The 21,585-nt window shown below is 39.3% G+C and overlaps 1 protein-coding gene across 6 annotated transcripts; it reads right to left on the bottom strand.

The window, feature by feature from the left end:
* Positions 1-6,999: 6,999 nt before the first annotated feature.
* Positions 7,000-20,034, bottom strand: LOC310839715 (UPF0461 protein C5orf24 homolog). Of its 6 annotated transcripts, none has more exons than XM_083728637.1 (3): positions 19,723-20,034; positions 11,211-11,640; positions 7,000-9,368 (listed from the first exon to the last, which is right to left on the bottom strand). In XM_083728637.1, the coding sequence occupies exons 2-3, from the start codon at positions 11,635-11,637 to the stop codon at positions 9,328-9,330; spliced, it is 468 nt and encodes a 155-aa protein (XP_083584763.1). In that variant the 5' UTR covers positions 11,638-11,640; positions 19,723-20,034; the 3' UTR covers positions 7,000-9,327. The 6 variants fall into 6 exon arrangements, with proteins under 6 accessions (XP_083584763.1, XP_083584762.1, XP_083584759.1 ...); XM_083728636.1 differs by lacking the exon at positions 19,723-20,034 and adding an exon at positions 19,560-19,720; XM_083728633.1 differs by having other exon boundaries at positions 7,000-11,640; positions 19,723-20,007.
* Between the last annotated feature and the right edge of the window lie 1,551 nt (positions 20,035-21,585).

Raw genomic sequence — 21,585 nt, 5'->3', positions numbered from 1 at the left:
CTGAATATAAGCCGCTCCCTTAAAATTCTGCTGGCACTCACACCCGTTCCATTTTACCATATATGTCTCAGCAGTGATATTGTAAAAGCCAGTTTTTGTAAGGTCACGAATTTAAGCCACACTTTAACTTTTCACGGTCGGAATTTGGGAAAGAAGTGAGGCTTATATTTAGGCCAATACGGTACATAGAAATAACTTCCAATGGAAGCCAGTGAGGTACAATATAGGAACTTATTTTACAGACATTTGAAGATCATAACTTTGTGGTACAGGCTTACAGCATCTACATTACATGTAGAAGATCCCAGATTCAGTCCTCTGGATCTCCAGGTAGAGTTGGGGAAGAACCCTGCCTGAAATCCAGTTAGTGTAAACAATGCTGAGCAACATAGACCCATGGTCTGACTCAGCATAAGATAGTTTTCCATATGCCTATGATAATTCCAAAGCCTGCATACAAAAATGATTATCATAGAATCATAGAGTTGGAAGTGACTCTGAGGGTCATGCAGGAATCCTGCCCCCAGCTGTCCTTGTGTAGGCTCAAACCACCAACCTTCTGTTTAACAGCCAGACACACTAAAGTTAAACCATTTGTGCCACCTCAAGTGGTTTGTCTGGTCTATGTGCTCATGTGTGGGCATGCTGCTGCATATTGCTCTGCAGTTGGAGTAGAGAAACTTTGGTTCTCCAGTTGTTACTGAACTAGCATGCATGGCCAATTATCATGTTTGCATGTGCTATGTTCCTGAGTCTTGCATGTGTGCTTGCTCATGTTTGCATGTGATGCTCTCATGATTATTGGGTGGGTAGGTAGGAGACAGACAGACAGACAGACAGACAGACAGACAGACAGATAGAATGAAGGGCTGCCAAGACCATGTATTGCAGGGGGTTGAACTAGATGATCCTTTGGGTTCCTTCCAACTCTACAGTTCTCTGATTCTATTCACTGGTTTGGCTCACTTCAAGTATGTTGTTCTATATCTCATCTCTTTTGATATCTCTGTGTTAACTTAATTTTCAGTCTCAGATAATAAAGGACTGAATTCCAAGGCTATTGTCTCAGCTTTACTTCCTCCTCTCCAGACAGCTAATCAAATGGGACTACAGAACAAACTAGGATCATACCAAAAAAATCAACAATATGAAGATGGCCCACCTTGCAGGGGCAATATCTAATTACTGAGATACTTTCAATATTTTAGATCACTGCAGAGTTATGTATTATAGACAAGTCATCACCATCATTGGCCTTAAGTTAATTGAATTCCATTTTCAAAAAGTATCCATTAAAAACAAAAAGCTGTTTTAGGATCAAAATGCTTTTCTAAGTAAGTACAACGTAAGAGCCTGTAGAATGCATTTTTCTGCAAGCATGATTCGTTAGTTAGGGTAGAGTGGCACTTGAATTAAATTCCTAAGCATGTAAAATTTTCTCTTAAACCAAAGTTTGTTTGATTGTTTTATCCAAGAACAAATATAATGGGAGAGATGCAGCAAAGGAACATGAATAGTCCACAGATTATTGTTTATACTTATCTAGGGAAGCATATGAAACAACCTACTTTGGCACTGTTGGATAACCAGACTCTCATACATCATCTCTTTCTTTTCATAGCTACCCAGCAGACTTGAAATGGCCCAAATTCAGTGCACTTTAATGTAAAATTTATGAGAATTCTGAAACAGAATAGGGTTGCCTGCACACTGTTTGCAATTGTATGTTCCAAATAAACTAGGTTTTGTATTTATTTCTACCATGACAAAAAGTATTAACTTATTCATTAGATGGATATTATGCCAAAGAAGCCAGAAAGTGGTACAGAAAAATACCCATCTGCCTTTAGACCCTGTTAACAATCTAAAGTGCTCTCACTTGCAAGTTACATTTTGCTTTTAATCTTTGGAAGATTTTACAGTGACGTAACTTACAACAAACCTAGAAAATAAGTAACTGTAGATTTTTTAAAAAAACCTTGTTGAGTCTAAAGAATATCCTTTTGGTATTACTTAAACATAAAGAAGAACCCTGGAAAAATGCAAAACAAAACATGCCTTGGAAAAAGAAAAGCCCTTTTATCCAGGCACTTGATCCTGGAAATTATAGATTTGTTTATTTATTTATTTTTTTAAACATTTTTTTATTGCTTTTTTAAAAGTACAGAAATACAGAAAAAAGAATAAAGAGTGGTTATAAGAAAGAGAGATATAAATAACAAATTTCCATATTCTTTTTCCATCTAACCTATAGGACTTCCCCACATCCTCCGAACCCTGCGTTCTCTGTCTTATAAAGCATCAGCAATTTGTTAACTTATTTCAAAACTTATTGTAACTTCCATTTTATCATGTTCCCTATTTTCAATTTTACTGTCGCTCAATTCTTATATGTTTTATATTAAACACAATAAAGTTATTTCATTATTTTACCTCTGAATTCTTGTATCTTAATTTTCATTCCAATAACTTACATTTGCTGAAGCCAGAATTTCCTGAAAGGTGCATTTTTTTTTTTAACATTCATACAGCTTATAGTGTTTTTTCAAATAGTCCTTAAACTTTTCCCAATCCTCTTCAGTTGTTTCTTCTCCCGCGTCTCGGATTCTGCCAGTCATTTCAGCCAGTTCCATATAGTCCATCAACTGCGATTGCCATTCCTCCAGCGTGGGTAAATCTTGTGTCTTCCAGTATTTTGCAATCAGGATCCTTGCTGCTGTGGTAGCATACATAAAAAAGGTTCTGTCCTTCTTAAGCACTCTCTGGTCCACCATGCCCAGAAGGAAGGCCTCTGGTTTTTTAGGTAAGGTAAATCTCAATACCTTTTTTAGTTCATTATGGATCATTTCCCAGAAGGCCTTCACTTTCGGGCAGGTCCACCAGAGATGAAAGAATGTCCCTTCCGCCTCTCCACATTTCCAACATTTGTTGTCAGACAGATGATATATCTTGGCTAACTTGACTGGGGTCATGTACCACCGGTATATCATTTTCATAATATTTTCCTTCAAGGCAGTGCATGCCGTAAATTTCAAACCGGTGTTCCATAACCTTTCCCAGTCTGCAAACATAATGTTATGCCCCACATCCTGAGCCCATTTTATCATAGCGGATTTGACTGTCTCATCCTGTGTATTCCACTTAAGCAGCAAGTTATACATTCTCGAAAGTAGTTTACTTTTTGGCTCTAACAATTCAGTCTCTAGTTTCGATTTTTCCACCTGGAATCCAATTTTTTTATCTATTTTAAATACCTCTTGAATTTGCGCATAGTGCAACCAATCTCGTACCTTAGTTTTCAATTTCTCCAAACTTAGCAACCTCCAATTGTCTCCAGTTTTTTCAATTATTTCCCAATATTTAGGCCAGTGGGCCTCCATGTTGGGTCTCTTACGTGCCTTGGCCTCCACCGGTGAGAGCCACCTCGGAGTTTTACTCTCCAATAAGTCTTTGTATTTTATCCAGACCCTCCAAATTGCTCTTCTGACAATATGGTTTTTAAACAATTTGTGCACTTTGGCCTTGTCATACCACAGATATGCATGCCACCCAAACGCATTGTCAAACCCTTCCAGATCCAGGACATCAGTGTTCTCCAATAAAATCCAATCTTTCAACCAGCAGAAGGCTGCAGATTCATAATATAGCCTCAAGTCTGGCAGGGCAAATCCCCCTCTTTCTTTCGCATCAGTTAATATTTTAAACTTTATTCGGGGCTTTTTGCCCTGCCAAACAAACTTAGAAATATCCTTCTGCCACTTTCCAAAACATTCCACCTTGTCCACGATCTGTAGGGCCTGAAACAAAAATAACATTTTCGGCAATACATTCATCTTTACAGCAGCTATTCGGCCTAACAAGGAAAGTTTCAGTCTTGACCATATATCCAAGTCTCTTTTGATTTCTGACCAGCATTTCTCATAATTATCTTTAAACAAATTCAAATTTTTGGAGGTCAAGTACACCCCTAGGTATTTTACTTTTTTAACCACATTCAGCTCCGTTTCTTTGGAGAACTCATCTGTTTCTGTAGCTGTCAAATTTTTTGCTAAAACCTTGGTTTTTTGCTTATTTAACTTAAACCCCGCCACCCGACCAAAATCAGAAATTAATTCTAACACTCTTTTAGTGCTGGAGACTGGTTCCTGAAGTGTTAATACCAAGTCATCTGCAAATGCTTTCAATTTATATTGTTTCACTCCGACCTCAATTCCCTGGACCAACCGGTCCTTTCTAATCATATTTAGCAACACCTCCAGGACTGAAATAAACAATAGGGGGGATAGAGGGCACCCCTGGCGTGTCCCTTTTTCAATTTTAAACTCCTCTGTCACCACATTGTTTACTATCAATTTAGCTTTTTGTTCTGTGTAGATTGCTTCTATACCATTTTCGAACCCCCGCCCCACTCCCATCCCTTCCAAGTTTTTCTTCATAAACATCCAAGAAATATTATCAAAGGCCTTCTCTGCATCAACAAAAATTATAGATTTGTTTAAGGCAGGTTTGGTTAGCAGTTGTATCTTGCAGTTTATCTATTAGTCTGCTTCATTGGGATCAGAAACTCACAGGTGAGAATTGCCAATAACATGAACAATTGAGAGATATTTTAAGATCATGGGTGGGGAGCTTGTGGCCCTCCAGATGTTACTGAGCTCCAAATCCCATCAACCCCCGGCAGCATGGCCATGCTCTTAAATATCTCTTTCAATTGTTCGCATTATTGGCAATTTGCTTTTTGGACACGAAGCACGCATAATTATCTTTTATCTGCTTTGCGTCTCTGTCCCACCATGAAATGCAGTGCTTGGGCCCAAAAAAGATGTTCAGTTTTGATCTACACTCTTACATGTCCATGCATAAATGATATACTTTGTGAATGCCTTCCCATCTTACATTGGAGATGAGACCCATATGGGACTGGATTTTCTGTTGAAGTAAGTTCATTTGGATTCAATTCATGGTGTTCATGGAATATTAAGTAACTTATCCTGAAACAGTTAACTAACAGCTGTGATCTGCATAAAAGGGTGGGGGTTGTTTCTGCTATTTGAAAAAAATAATCATAGAATGGTTTATGCCCCCACCCTATGTACCTGAATGACAACTTAAGGTGCAGTTGTTGACATTTTTTCTGTCTTGTTATCAATAAATACTCAGCGGTGTGTAGACCACCAAGGTGGTCAATTGTTTAAATATAGCTGTTTGGATAAAAGCCTCTTACTGAACCATAAGTACCATTGCCAACAGGAACAATGCTAAATTTTGATAGTTCCCCTAATTATTATTGATATTGGAACTTTGCCACATCACAGCAATAAATAGAAATGTCAAGATCTTTAAAGAGGACTACTCATAACAACTTATCTAGCAATACATCAGATATAACCCTGCATATTCTAAATTTTAAGCAAAATTGTATCAAGTGACTTACATAAAAATGGCATGAGCAGCACTATAGTATAGCACCATTGTTAGCTGGATGTCTCTAAAATTTTGAATGCAAGAGGAGTAAGAATCTAGAATAAGAAGAGGATTAAGAATCTGGTATTAGCTCACAAGTATCTACACCAGGTGACATGCAACATAATATATTCTAAATTGCTTTGGGATTCATAGATTAAATAAATAATAGCCGCTGTAGGTCCTCCTCCCTTCTGCAGCCCCCCCCCAAATTTCCTCTGTAGGGTGGGGTGGGGAAGAAGTCCATTCACATGACATTATATATCACCTATTGACTAACAGCAGCTCTCCAGGATTGCAGACACAAGTCTTTCCCAATCCAACTTGGAGATGCTAAGGTAGAAACTTGGACATTCTGCATGCAAAGCACCGAACTACATCCCCTTTCTCTTTATCAGGATGGGAAACATCCAGCACACAAGGCAAATTAGGCCCACCAGGGTCCCCAATTTTAACCTATAAGGCTGTATTCTCCAAGCCACACCCACCAGCCTCACACCTGACAGCTTATGGTAACAGGTGTGGGGCAGGTAAAGTCACAACTGCAAAGAAACCACCAGGAGTCTTGAATTGTGCTCTGAATTGTTCCTTGGCAAGCAAGACCTGCATTTAGTGCTTTTAAATGCAAAGACCACTGGGGTCAGCTCCACTCAGGAGCTCCCAATCAGAGCACCCAAGTGGAGCTGATCCCTGCCAAAACAGGGTGTACAATTAGCACTGCTTTCTGCAGAAGTCTTTGCGGCAGCAGTAGCCGCTTCAATTCAAGCCAAGGCTACAAAGGAAGAAGGGAAGTCACACTTAAGAGTGTGCTGCTGATTCTTCCTTTTGGAGTTTGAATAAATGGCTGTCACATGACATCTGCCAGTCAAAAGTGGTCAGCAGAGGGTGGCTCAGATCTGGATCCAGCCTGCTGATCTGATCCGGTTCCCCACCCCTCCTCTATATGCAATACCACTGTAAAAATGTTTTCCTTGTCAAATTACAGAGCAAGTCTGTTGATGTAAGCTGAAAACATACATATAATAAATTAAGTTCAGATAAATAAAAAACCTGAAGTCACTCAAACCAAGGTTTGATCTGTCACTAAAATTAATGCAAGGTGGTCTTATAACATTTCTGAAAGTCTTTCAAGAAATAGTGAGGCTGCAGTATTGCTGTTTATGGCCACTAAGACTATCTGCATTGCCCAGCATCCTAATTATGATTAGTAAGCTGGCCTGGAGATAACAAGCAGGAAGGGAGTAAGTAATCCCTATATGGTGGGCCCAGTCCCTAATACTTTCAGAAAATAAAGTGGGGGAGAGAAGGGAGTTGGGAATTATTTTTGTTTGGAAAATATATCCATCTGATAAGACAACAAGCGAGGGAAAGCATATAAAAAAGTAGTTCAAAACATTCCATTTCTTTTTATGGGTAACAATTGAAGAGTTGTTTTATTCATCTGCAAAGCTGGTTAATTTAACAGGTGTTTGCTGGGTTTCAACTTACACTGGGGGTGGGGATGGCAAGAATATAAAACATACAGTAATAAAGTTATTTGGTGTTTAAAGCAATTACTTTATTAATAAATATACATCCATATGATGACGTAAATACAGATCATGAACACTACTCCATTCCCATACAGACAATTGCACACGAGTAGCTGAAGTTCATGGACATAAGAACATACACAGTATCTAATCAGACTTTTTACAGCAGAAGACAGGGTGATAATTAATGAGCAACTGTTTCCACCAAAATAACCCATCCCATCAGAAAAGCAAACAGTGAAAGATGAGAATCTTAAAATGGCCCATTTAAGCAGATTTCTGAAAATTTCATAAAATTACTATAACTTTCAAGATGAAATAGATTACACATCGCAGAACCTAGATTTATCTATCTGGAAAAAAATCAGAAGGAAAGGCCGCTCTAGTATTTTCTTACATGTATAATAATGTTTGAACTATGTTAAATATATGTATAAGAATAAAACATAATGTGAATATAAGTGGAATCCAAGAACTTTGATTACAAGAAACTGTTTTGTGTTTAATAAATTGATTGATGCTGCTCTATACATACTGTAATAAAAACCAAAATGACAACTTAGGAAAAAGCTGTAAAGTTATCTCTACTACTCTGTCTTTCAAAAGAAGGCAAATGTTAATGCTCTGATATTAACTGCCTTCTGCATTGTAGATCAGGGAATATCTCATCCCATATGCATTATCCTGACTTGCTGGGTTTGTCCCAAGACCAAAAGCAACTTCAAAGCATAATTGAAATGGACCACTGCAAAACAGAAATGCCAAATGAGTCCTGACCAGGAAGTTCTATTCTCAAAACTTGCAAAACATGAATTCATTTAAGAAAATTACCTGTATTTTTTAAAAATGCCACCTTCACAATAGTTAGCCCCTAATTAAACTTACAGCAGTGTGTGTGTGTGTGTGTGTGTGTGTGTGTGTGTAAAGATTTTGAAAATATCCAGTGCAAGACTTCAAAAATAGAAGTAAAATTATTTGGTTCTACGGTTTAAGTAAATTTCACCAGAAAATGAACAGCAATTTCTGTAAGTGTTTAAAATAGCGGCTGTAGTATAGATCTCTCTTAATGCTTAATTATGCTAATTGCTTTATCAAAAAGTGAAAAAGGCTATTTTTAAATCAAAAGAAAAGTGAACACAAGTTTGACATGTAGATTTTCTGAACAGTGCCAATACACATCAACAATCCTAGCTTATGAAGAGCAGAATTAAGGTATATAATATAAAATTATCAATTTGCTTTACAAATCATGTATTAATACTACGAGGAGAAAGGGACATTCCTCCTCCCCCTCTCCAATAATATCAAAGTATAGGAATTAACATGCTGTTTCAGTGTTTGTCATGACAAGAGACAGTGTTACAAAAAAGGAAAAGAAAAAGAAAAAGACAATGTATTCTGGAGATTATATACAGGAGTAGCAAAAATATTTGAATATACCATTCAAACATCTCAAGTTCTTGACTTCTGTTTTCCCCCACAGCATGGCACTTGTAAACCGCAGTAGAGGATAAAATGAACTGGAATCAAGAAATGCCCAACAGTGTTTCTCTGGCCTCATTAACAAATCCAGGCGTTAAACTGCCCTTTAGAGAAATGAAAGAGGATTTTTCTGGCCCCCCTCCCAACTTACAATATTAAGTTATTTTAATGGGTAAGTTTTCCATATGATATAATTAATAAGCACTATAAATGAACATAAATTGCTTAGATGAGTTCATTATTTTCTCAGCATATGTGAATACAAAATTCATTATACTAGAGCAATAATGCATCTGCGTTGTCTCCCAACACACTGCACGACACCATTGAGGAGATGCACACGTGAGAAATAAAAGGGTAGCTTTAAAAAACAGGAGGAGGTAAGTAGAGTTACTCAAAGGTACGTTGGTGACATGCAACTTGCTCCTTGCCAGTAAGGTGTGCCGTTCTTGTAGTTTTTACATTCAGCTGCTTTCCTAGAGAGAGTTCAGAAAGGGTCTGAAGCAGCCTCTGGGTTGGAAAAAAAAAGAACCATCTAACAAAACAGCCAACACAATATATGTCCTGAGGGTGAACTAGCTCACATTAGCACTGTGTGTGTCAGAAGTTGCACCACTGTGGGGAAAATTAATAAGAGTTTCATATTCCGAAGTTTCTTGAGGAAATATATAATGGACTTCTTAGCTTCAGCAAAAAATTATTTTACCAGCATTTAGCTGCCATTAGTTTACATGACTAAAGAGCCTTCCAGTACTGTTGAGGTTCAAGGTTGCCAGTGCATACAAAGTCCCCCCAAAACAATTCAACACACCTATTATAAAATACAGGATAAAGTCCAGCTCATTATGAGTTAGGCATCACTGGAACACCTGAAGGCTTGCTGCTTTTTTCCTGATAAAAAAGGCATGAAATGACATCCATTTCTTAAGTTGTCATTACTAAAATCAGAGTTGTCATCAAAATGTCAGCAGGCCACAATATTTATGTTACAAAGGAAAAGAATCAATACTGTTCATTTTCATCTCTCTAATTAACCTGAAAGAAGTCTGTCCCCATGAATTTGCAAATATTTATCTATAACCTCTCTCTTGCGTATTTGAAGATACAAATTTAAATTTTTAATCTATAACTATATGTAAACTTATTTTCAGAATAGCTTTAGATCTAAAGAAATATTTGGAATATATTCAATATTGAGAGTTTATTCAGTTACAACGTAATGTGTGTATTATACATTGTCTCTCTCTCACACATACACATTTTAAAAAATAACAACACATACCCAATTCAATGCAGAACATTTATTTTAGGTGCACAAAATGGCAAAATGTATGTATAGTTCTGCACCTCCATGCATAGATGTATTCCAATAGTTTGTTATATATCTGGGGTCTATAAACACATCAAATTGCAACTTGCTTGTGCATCAACTGTATCATTTCCAATTATGATCCATGAAATGTCATCCTTTGGTAGATATACGCTCTCTTAGCTACAGTATGTGTGATAAATAAGACTACCACTGGCAAAATTATTAAACATGACAAGATTATCTATCTGAAAGGTATAATTTTCAACCACACCAAATATGTGAAATCCTAAAAAACTGCTGCCATCTATGCAGATATTGCAGTCACTTAAAATGTGTATATTTATTGACAGATCTGAGAACACAGGGCAAATCTCACATATATCTGTGTATGCCAAATGTCACTGAAATGGACTGGATTTAGGAGCACACAAATGTGCAAAATCTCAGACACAACTTTTATTACACCTGTACATTATTTGCATATTTGATAGCACTTTTTAGAAGTTAAATTATAAAATATTTCAAATATTTAATTCTTTTTGATTTGGTATGTGTAGTCTTAGGCTTTTATAAATTGTAAGTCAGTGTCCAACAGTTAGCATATGCAGGAGAGCTACCATACTTTAATGGAAAAATAGCACTTTGGATATATATCAGGTGCTACATAGGATTTTTTTTTAAATGTTTGGATTACTTGAAACTGATAGCACTTTAATGCAATGACTGCCTGGAATGACCACTTTTTAAAAAATATAGTTTTGAAATTTTGAAGTATCTACAAATATTGAGGTCCGTGTTAAGTTCCAGCCATTGTGGAAAATTTAGTTCTTTTTCTACTTCCTCCTATTAACAAAAAGAAAAAGAAAAAAGAGACACATACACTGCAAACTTTATAGAACTATTCCTGGTAAAGCTGTCCTGAATAATTGGTTTCTATTAGTTTATTCTGGTTACTTGTTGAACAAGTGTTTATTTTGACTATAAATAACCTAGGATGCAGAATTCTGCTATTGAATTGCTAACCACATAACTAAAATGGCCAGACAATAACTTTGACACTTAGAATATTAGTAATTATTTTCTGGAAATAGACAAGGGCACCATTGAGGAGTCCGCTTGTGAACGTAAGAAACATTAAGTGATTATGATATGACATCTTTAAAAAAATAAAATGTAGGAAAGTAAGTTATGGAAACGTTACAAAAGAAGTGAAAAAAACATGCCACAACTCAGATAATTTAAAAAGAATTACTGAGGAAATGTTACTTAATTCCTCGTTTTTCACTCAGCGGGTTGCTTGATTTTGCTACTTGTTTCACCAGCAGCATGCACTCCTCTGTTATGTACCACAGCATAGGGAAATGCTGCGCTGCTACAAGTATAACTTAGATTTGCAAGCCGTGATAGAGCTTTAATGCTACCTGGAGGTCTCCCTGGGCTGACTTTGTATCCTGCAGCTTTAGTTGTACCCAAGGGTCTACCTGGACTTGTCTTAAATCCAGCTGCTTTGGTGGTCCCCAGCGGTCTACCTGTGCTCGTTCTGTAGCCCGCTGATTTTGTGGTCCCCGAAGGTCTTCCACGTTTACCAGATCTGTTGAGGTTTTTCTTTTTCTTTATATCATCTTTCGTCTCTATACTCCTGCCACTTGTGGTCTGCAAATGTGGTTCATTTAACGCATCTTGTCTCTGGCATGGTATTGGCTTGTGGCTGACTGTGTGGCTATACTTGGTTTGTTGTGTGGAATACAAATCAAACTGATCAGTGGGGGTCACGTTGTCATCATTAAGGCAAGAACTCTTCCCAGGCCCACAGAAAGGGGAGTTACCGCTGGCAACAGGATGCATCATTTTCTACCAAAAGAGAGAGAGAAAGAGGGAGAGATGTAAAGAATAAAAATAAAAAATAAGGTAGCATTCAGCAGGGAAATATTTGCAATGCCCTCCAAAATTAGAAAAATCAGCACAGGGCACAAACCAACACCTAAACAAGACATCTTGAATATCAACAGACTCATTAATCAAATACTACTCCAAAACACTATTAATATATTACAGCATAGGTTTCTGCTAATTTTACATTTTTGCATTAACCTTTGATTTAACACAAATAAATCTTACACAGAGTTTCAGCATTGCAATGATAGGTGCTTTAATAAAAAAAATCACAGTGAACCAAAAGTTTCTTTTTAAATTAATTTTTATTGGTTTCATAATCATAAAACTTACAGGAACATAAAAAATAATGTTTCAGGGGCAATTATATATAGATAGGATTCTAAGGACTGTATTTTTTCATACTTTTCTTCTTAGTTCTTTTCAGGTATATCTGACCAAGAATTGAAAAAGCCATTCCAGTAAGTGTATACTGACATTTTATTTTATTTCTTAAATTTTTATACTGCCCTTCATCTGAAGATCATGAGCAGTTCACAACATAAAGATACAAAATGAGAACACAAAATACATAATAAAAACAAGAACAAGAACAAACCAATAACCTCCCTTCCAACAAACACATTTAAAAGGACATAGATATTTTATGGTGGTACTCCATTGTTTATATTGTGTGTGTGAATATAAATAATAAAATCAAACCATTCCAAAAATAATTTGCCCCCCCCCCCCCATGCTCAGCTTATGTTAGCTTCTCTGACATAATACTTCACATTTTGCATACTCTCTTGTGGCTCCTTTTATAGTCTTTTTTCAAAACCAGACTGTCAATAGTAGATACAAAATCAGAGCTTTACTTTTAATATCTGTCATTTTAGAAGCACTATTCAGAAGTGCTAACTGGGAGTCAATGTTTATTTGTTGCTTTGTGATTAGTTCCTGGAAAAATAAAGACCAGAAAGTGTTTGCACAAGTGGCAGCACATTACTTTGGCCACACAACCCTGCCATAAATTGAGGATAATGGTTTTAATACAGTTTATATTGTGCATCTGGAAACTGGTTTTAAGAGTGGATAGTCTACAGTGAATTCTGGACTGCTGTAATTTCTCTGCCACAATCAATTTCCATGTTTTCCTATATACTAGAGACCAGTCCTCTCTCAACTGTATTCATATTCTCTATTCTAAGATAGTTAAGGATGCAGGGTCAGCTCTTATATTTTAGCTTTCATTAAGAAAGTGTTTCTGCATCCATAGGAAATTAAACTATCTTCCCCATTACAAGGCATATATCATTATAGAATAATAATAATAATAATTTATTATTTATACCCTGCCCATCTGGTTGAGTTTCCCCAGCCACTCTGGGCGGCTTCCAATCAAGTGTTAAAAACAATACAGCATTAAATATTAAAAACTTCCCTAAACAGGGCTGCCTTCAGATGTCTTTTAAAAAGAAGATAGCTGCTTATTTCCTTCACATCTGAAGGGAGGGCATTCCACAGGGGGGGTGCCACTACTGAGAAGGCCCTCTGTCTGGTTCCCTGTAACCTCACTTCTCGCAATGAGGGAACCGCCAGAAGGCTCTCAGTGCTGGATCTCAGTGTATTCTAATATTGTTTTCTCTTTAATGCCCCAAATTTACAGTGCCTGCCTATATTCGCAAACTCAGGATGGGAGGCCAGTAGAATCAATTATGAAGTACCAGACATTGTTTTTTCTTTCCTGCTTTTCAGCATAGTTATGATGAATTTGTTATGAAGCAGCTCTCCTATTCATTCATAGATAGATATGACATCTCCCATATAAATCCTTCTGGTTTTGATGAGGATTCAATCAAATCAAAGGTTTGATGTGACCCATTGTTTATCAGTCTCTTAAAAGCCTCTTAACTGCTTGGTCTCATAATATGGGCTCAGTAGTGGTGTAATTCTTTCTCTCTTTACTGATTGTTTGTATAGCTGCTTCTTGTTTATTCTAGGTCTCTTTCCTTCAAAGATGATGCTCTAGTCTACATTTCCAAAATACTAACTGTGGTCTTGGTATCCAGATTGAAAACAAAATGGAAGTTTCTAAATGAATGTAAGCTTTGAAATATTTATCTATTTTAGAGAATATTTGAATATATACCAAAAGTAAATCAGTATAATGTCAACTCCGATCTTAAGAAGAGCTCATTCATTAAACAAGTGTATTATTATGAAATGATTGTTCTTTTCCCAGATTGTTTCAAAAGCAATGGCATCAATGGAATTTTTATGGAAATGTTGTTATTAAATTTGGCCTAGAAAGAATTAGGTAGTATGGCACACAAATCTACTTATGTTGTAATTGTTTGGCAATCTGTGAAAACCACATTGTTGCTTAGAAAGATGACACTGAACTATTTAATTCAATAATTTCTCCATCCAAGAAGCTTAACTTTCCCCAAAAAAACTTACATCAATTTTCATCAATGTCTGCTGAAGAACATTTTAGAAAGGTGGGTAAACTAGAGGTGCTAATGGTATACCAGTCAACATGTAATCTGGCCTTCGAAGTGGTGTTGAAATACAGTGTCTTAACAAGAGGTCATCCAATTAGGAAACAATGATCAACCATTTGATGCACAAGCCCTTTTATTATCAATGACCTTGTCAATGTGACAATTTAGGATCATCTATCCTCAAAGTGTCATGGTGCTCACTGGAGACCCCACTGTCTGTGGAGGATTTCTCCACTAACCTCAGCAGCAGTTATGCCAGTGGCTTTGTTGTAATGTAGATTGATCAAGGCCACTTATAAACTGGCTTCCAGATAGCTTTTCATGCAGTGCTGCTTCATGTACAACAAGCTTCCTATGCTGAAGTGAATTCAAAGTAAGGAGTTGCATGAATCCCACATGCACCTGGTCATGCAGTATACCTGAAGTAGTGTCTCTACCCCCATAGTTCAGCCCGGACACTGAGGTCCAGTGCCGAGGGCCTTCTGGCAGTTCTCTCCCTACAAGAAGTGAGGTTACAGGGAATGAGGCAGAGGGCCTTCTCAGTAGTGGCACCCGCCCTGTGGAATGCCCTCCCATCAGATGTCAAGGAAATAAACAACTATCTGACTTTTAGAAGACATCTGAAGGCAGCCCTGTTTCGAGAAGTTTTTAATGTTTGAAGTTTTATTTTGTTTTTAGTGTTTTGTTGGGAGCCGCCCAGAAACCCAGCCAGATGGGCGGGGTATGTATGTATGTATGTATAAATAAATCAATCAATCAAACCATGTTGTGTAATGCACACCATAGGAAGCTGGCATCTATCAATGCTTCCTACCAAGTATATACATGAGAATGCAGAATGTGTGTATTATAAATACATATTATATATAACTTCCAAGTAGGGCATTTGTCTTGCATGCAGTCATGGTGTGCAGCAGGCATACTTCCAATGTTTTACTTTTAGCCAGAAGCATGTGAGGACACCATGTATATTCCATCATCATCATCATTTACTTTAATAATTTAATTCCATTTAAAAACATTGAATTATGGGCGGTTCACAAAAATAATAAAATAAAATGTAACAAAAATATGTAACAACTTGCTATTAAATATCCAGGAAAAATAATGAAACCAAGTTACAGTGGTACCTCGGGTTAAGTATGTAATTCATTCCGGAGGTCCGTTCCTAACCTGAAATTGTTCTTAACCTGAAGCACCACTTTGGTTAATGGGGCCTCCTGCTGCCACCGCGCCGCCGGAGCAAGATTTCTGTTCTTATCCTGAAGCAAAGTTCTTAACCTGAAGCACTATTTATAGGTTAGCGGAGTCTGTAACCTGAAGCGTATGTAACCTGAAGCGTATGTAACCCGAGGTACCACTGTACTGAAAAAATTCACAACACTCAAGAGTGGTTTAGTATAAAAAACTTAATTTCACACAGGTTTGTTGTTGTTGTTGTTGTTGTTGTTGCTGCTGCTGCTGCTAAGGACAACACATGGTCCTAGAATGGCCATAAAGAAAGTGCCAGTTGATCCTCTCTAGGAAGGGCATTGAACAGTTGAGGAGCTAGCACAAAAAAGACCTGGTAGCCACTGTCTTACTTCACTTGGCAAGGGCAACTGAAGCAGGCCTCTGAAGGGGATCTCAATGTTCAGTTAGGTGTATGTGAGAAAATGTGATCTTTCAGTTATCCTGCTTCAAAGCAATTAAGCGCTTTAAAGATTAAAATCAGCACTTTGAACTAGGTCCTCACATAGGACATGGGGCTGATGCAATATTATTCTACTATTCTTTGTGGATAAACAATTTATTGTTGCAGGGACAAATGGGGGAAAGAGATGGATACAGGAGAAAGTTATACAGGCTGTTAATAGAAGGAAAGGTGTATATGCAACTTCCTCTAGTTAAAAATATCCCAAACAATGGAAATGTTAGATTAGCTTTATGCTACTATTTGCTTCATGCTACTGATAAGAAGCAGCAGTGAATCAGGTTCAGCATCTTGAATTGAACATTGTTTTAACAAAATGGCAGGCCATACATGATTAAATAAAGAAGCTACAATGTTTAATCAAGTTTTAACAACTTTTACAGTGCAATCTTATATGTGCCTAAGTCTTATGAATATATCATTTTCCCCACTTAATTCATTTATTTGGAAGGAAACTGCAAATAAGCCAATGGGACTTACTTCCAAGTAGGTACATATAGAATTGAACTGTTAATTGGCCGAAAAAGTTACCTGGATTAATCAGACAGCATATTTTTAAGCAAAATATTTTATAAAAGTCACAAAACTGCAAATAGCAAGTATTTTAAAAGGTGTTCCCCCTTTCATGTAACATAGGAATGTCTCTTATAAAGTACACATACAACATGTGTGAGTATGCATTAACAACACAGAAATTACTCATCTTGTTTCCATTCTATTGTTTTTACCATATGGAAGTGTACTCTGTTAACTGACAAAGACTCATACAATTAATCAATTGATATCGCTTTAATCCGGTAACAACTCTATTATCAATCCTAAAATTGCTATCTGGTCAAGGATAGAACTCTTCCACCTTGTCCCAGTAAGTTTGTATGCTGCTCTTTGCAGTTCCTGTAGCAAAGAGCAGAACAAACATTATAATAAAACAATTATAACATTTGGTATCCTGCCTTTCTTCCATTACTCAGAGAGGAGGATACAGGTGATTTTCCATCTGGGTACTGACCAGAGCCAGAGGGTGCTACCCCATGTGGCCACAAAACATGCCTTAGGTCAGGAATGGAAAGTCTTTGACCCTTCAAGAGCATGGACTGCAATCCCCATCACTCCTGTTCATTCAGGAGGGAGATTGATGGAAATGGGTCCCACCAAAGTAGTCTGGTGAATAAGCACTCCAGCCTGCTGTGTCAAAATGAAGCTGGAATGCTTTCTCACAGGAACTCCTCTAATAGAGAGGGCATTTGTGCAAGCAGATATCTTCTGGCCTAATCAACTTCACTCCTAAGGGACCGGGGGGGGGGGGGGAGTTGGCATGCTGCTTTTCTGGCTTTTACCATTAAACAAAAAACATTGCAACTGGAATTCTCATATTGTAATGGGTATTGGAGATAAAATCAGTCTGATGTACATTCTTAGGCAAATTTAATAGCTTCCTCTGGGATCTTGACATATAATAATAATAATAATAATAATAATAATAATTTTTTATTTATACCCCGCCCTCCACAGCCAAGGCCGGGCTCAGAGCGGCTTACAAGCAATAATAAAAACAAGATGAATGATTACAAACTTAAAAACAAAAATAAAACACAACAATTAAAATAATGGAACATTAAAATATTAAAATGTAGCCTCATCGCAGGAGGAGAAGGAAAAGAAGGGGAAAAAGAGAGGGGGGGAGGGAGGGAATCAAACTATGCTCAAATGTCTAATTCTATCCTCCAAAAAAAAAATTTGAGGATGCAAATAAAGACACTATCAATAGCAGAAGAACATGCTAGAGACTGTACTTTACCATGCTCTTCACTAGTTTTGCAAAGACTGTGCTGAAGCCTAAGATGTTCAACAAACATTTTCTTAGATCTGCATGAGCAGAAAGATTTCTCCTAAACATCTACCATAAAATAAACATCTAATCTTAAAATATGTACAAGCTAAATGCATGACAACAATAATAGTGCAATCAAAAGTAAACCACACAAGAATCTGGGACCTACTTCCAGATAAGTGTGTATAGGATTGCAGCCTAAGGGAGCAATCCTACCTCTGGATGGGAAACAGCAGGGCAAAATGGAGTGATAGAACCACTGGTGTCTCCAAAGCCCTCCTACCTGCATCGACTAGATTGGAAGATGGGGAGATTGAAATCACAATTTTTGCTGCAGACTGGTGCAGCAGAGGCACCAAATTTGGACCCCTTTCTGGGAAGTGGACCAGCTTAGGATATAGAGGATCCTTGTTACTCCAATTCTACCCCAAACACCTTGGTATGGGGGTCCTCCAGCAGATCCATCACCAATAATACATTTGCATCTGCCATCCCTCCTGTGCTGCAGTGAGATACTCTGTAGCACCAGAAGTACCAGATACCCTGCAAGAGTAAAGAACAGTGTATGGGAATATGCATTGGCTCCTACTCCCCTCCAGAAGCATGGATTGGGGGTTAGGATTGCATTTTAAATGTTTACAAGCATAAACTTAGATCCCATAAAACAATTCTAAATCACACACTAATGCTATACATGTAATGGTCTAATGAGATGCACTTAAGCAGCAGGTCTTAATAAATGTGGGTAGCACTAATCAATATAATATTTAAGTAACTAGCAATGCAAATATTTGTCAGTCCCATATATTAAAGGTATGCTTACACATATGTGCAAAATACAGGGACAGGCATTGTTTTTCATTAAACATATAGTTGGTTAGATATAAACAAGAAATCACACACAAAGAGAACAGCTCAAAGTGCCTTTGTTAACTAACAGGACACTTAACAAGACAAATTCTAAGAGATACTGTTATAAAAACCACAAAATGTATATCTTTCCCTGCTACTGAGTGACCATAGCAGTTCAAGAATAGAGGGCAAGACTGACAGAAGCTTATCCCTGCTTTCTGCTCCAACCCCATACTGGAGCATAATCGTCCTTCCTGGGACATTCAGAAGGAACACAGAGTCGTTCTGTGTCTGTATTAGATGGTGCCTCATTATCAGCACTGGGGGAAATTAAATAGGTCTTGGGGCATGGGAATGATAACCTTTTCCATCATTCCACTTGGGCCAAAAAGCTGTTAAGACTCCGCATCTGCCTTACTCTGGCTAGTTAAATAAGTTACCCTTTAATATGCTCTCTCACCTACATAGCCCTTTTGTTCACACTTGGATGATAGGCAGAAGCCGAGGAGAGGCTTCCCTCCGTTTTCCCCCCTAGGTTTTTTAGCATTCGGGTTTTTTTTGTTTCAATTTAGTTATATTTATGTGACGCGGCACAACTAAGGGTGGCTGCGGCGATGCTGCAAATTTAGACGGCTTCAACCACCACAAAAAGTCGTAGTTTTAATTTTGTGAGGGCCTTTGAAGAGAACAAATGAAATAAGGTGGAGGAAGCTCCGTGTGTGTGTGTGTGTTGCAGACCAAGCCACCCACCCCGTCTCGCCTACATGGAGGGGAGGAAAAAGAAGGGGGGGGGGGAAAAGGCTGTCCAGATCTAGTTCAACCTATTGCTGCCCTGTCTGGCTGTCTATTCTCCGGGCACCCGGCGAAAGAAGGGTCCTTCAATTCCACCCACCTAATTGTACAATTTGATACAGAAACCGGGGGGGGGTAGAGGAAGCGGCGGAAATGGCGCCACCCCGCTAAACCCCACGGGCACCCCGGGGTGCAAGAAGGAGGGAGGCGCAGGGGGTGCTGCCTTCCGCCGACTGCGCCCGAAAGGCGCCAGGAGAGAGAAAGGCGCTCTCCTTCCTGCCTTCCTTTCTTTGGAGCCAGCTGGGTGAGGCTCCATCTTGCGCGGCGGAGAACAGGAGAGAGCGGAGAGAAGCGGGCGGCACTCTCAGGCCCGGGGCGGCTCCTACCTGAGGGATTCTTGGCAGGGCGGAGGGGGAGGGGAGGGGACAAGGCGGCGGCGGTTGGTGGCTCGGTCCGCGAGGCGCGAGCTCGACGAGGGTTGTCGTCGTCGTCGTCGGAGGGTCGCGTCGCGGGGCGCTGGGGCCCCTCCCCGCCGCCGCCGGCTTCCTTCGTCGCAGGCGGCCGGGCGAGAGAGAGAGAGACCGGCGGGGAGAAGCGGAGACGGCGGAGCGGGCCGCGAGAGCCGGGCCGGAGCAGCTGCAGGGAGCCGTGGCGGCGACGTGCGCGCTCCTGGTCTGGGCCAACGCGCCGCGGGAGCGAGCAGGAGAGGCAGAGGCCGACGGGAGGGGAGGGGAGGCGGCTGGTCTGTGAGGAGGAGGAGGAAGGGAGCGGCAGGCGGACGCCTGAGGGGAAGGGGCCGCTCGCCGGGGGAGCAGCTCAGGGCCTGGCTCGGCCGTGGCGGAGGTGCAGCCTGCTCTGAGGCGAAATGAGGGAGAGACGTGGGCCCACAAAGAGCCCCGCAGCGCTGCGAAGGCGAGCCGGTGCGGTATTGTTGTGGCATAAGCTCATCACCCCGCCCCCCATGAAATGTTAGCCCCCATTTGGCAGACGTATAAAACACACACACACACACACACACGGGTGTGGATAGGGAAAATGTAAACAGTGGAGTCGAATTGCAATGAAACGGGAAAAGTGCAGCCCGCGAGCATTCAGCTGAAAGATTAAATGACTGCAAAATATAAGCAAGAGGAGTCCCGGTAAGAGGGCTCTCCTAAACCCAATTGCCAGAGAGAGGGAACACATCAAACTGGATGGGACTTGCCCCTGCCTAGCCGTGCATGCATATAGGAATATCGCCTCAACTTTCTCTTAAGAAAGTGCTTAGTGCTCTTTACTGTAAGAATAGTAGTTCTAGTAGCCTTTCCATATTAAGCAGCTGCCTTAATGTTGAGTAATATTAGAATTCACTCATGATTAATGTAGGTTTGGGTAGAACGCATGCCAAGTTTGGAAACATTTTGGTCACTTGGACTGGACTTTTTTCATTTTAAAAAACGGAATGTGCTGGAGGAATAATTTAAGGCAGCTATGCTATTATCCTCAGGCGGTGAAAGCTCGCCGCAAGAGCGCGTGTGTTAAGGAGGAGGGGTGGGAAGGGGATGCTCACAGATGTGAGGTGGATTGGGGAGAAAGAGAATAATAATAATAAATTTTATTTATATCCCGCCCTCCCCAGCTGAAGCCGGGCTCAGGGCGGCTAACAACAATAAAACAGTACAAAAGTACAGCACAAACAACACTCTAAAATCATTCATTATAAAATTAATTAAAGTGTGAGACCGAAGGTAGAGAAGATGGGGGGGGGGGGAGACACATGGCCAAGAGGGAAGAGATGAGGGACTGAGGAGAGAACAAGAGGTTAGAATTTACCAGCCAAAGCATCTTAATCAGTTTTGGCAACAATGAGTCATGAGCTGTGGAACTTTAAATGCTTTTTTTATTGCAGCTGGATTCTCTCAACTTGGGTTTAAGCTGTCATAATGGCAAAAGTTGCATGAGCAACCAGTGCAAGGCAAGCAAAATAGAGTTATAGCTCTCTGCCCCACATTTCTCAAGCCTCTTCCGATGCTCTTGACATAGTTATGTGCAAGCTCTGACACTGGCTCACTGTTGTCAACAATGACAGGCAGTAGTTAAGGATTTTAGACAGGAATGTGGACCAGCCTTACCTGGTGATCGGACCTGGGATCGTGTGCATGTAAAGCAGATGTTCTACCACTGAGTTACAGCCCTTCCTTGTAGCTTTGATGTCATAACAGAAGGATCATGGAAAGTTTTTTATCTATCTATCCTTGTAAAAAGATCTA

This window comes from Podarcis gaigeae (assembly GCF_964106915.1).
Source record: "Podarcis gaigeae genome assembly, chromosome: 2".
NCBI lineage: Eukaryota > Metazoa > Chordata > Lepidosauria > Squamata > Lacertidae > Podarcis > Podarcis gaigeae.
This window is presented reverse-complemented; position numbering and strand designations above follow the sequence as displayed.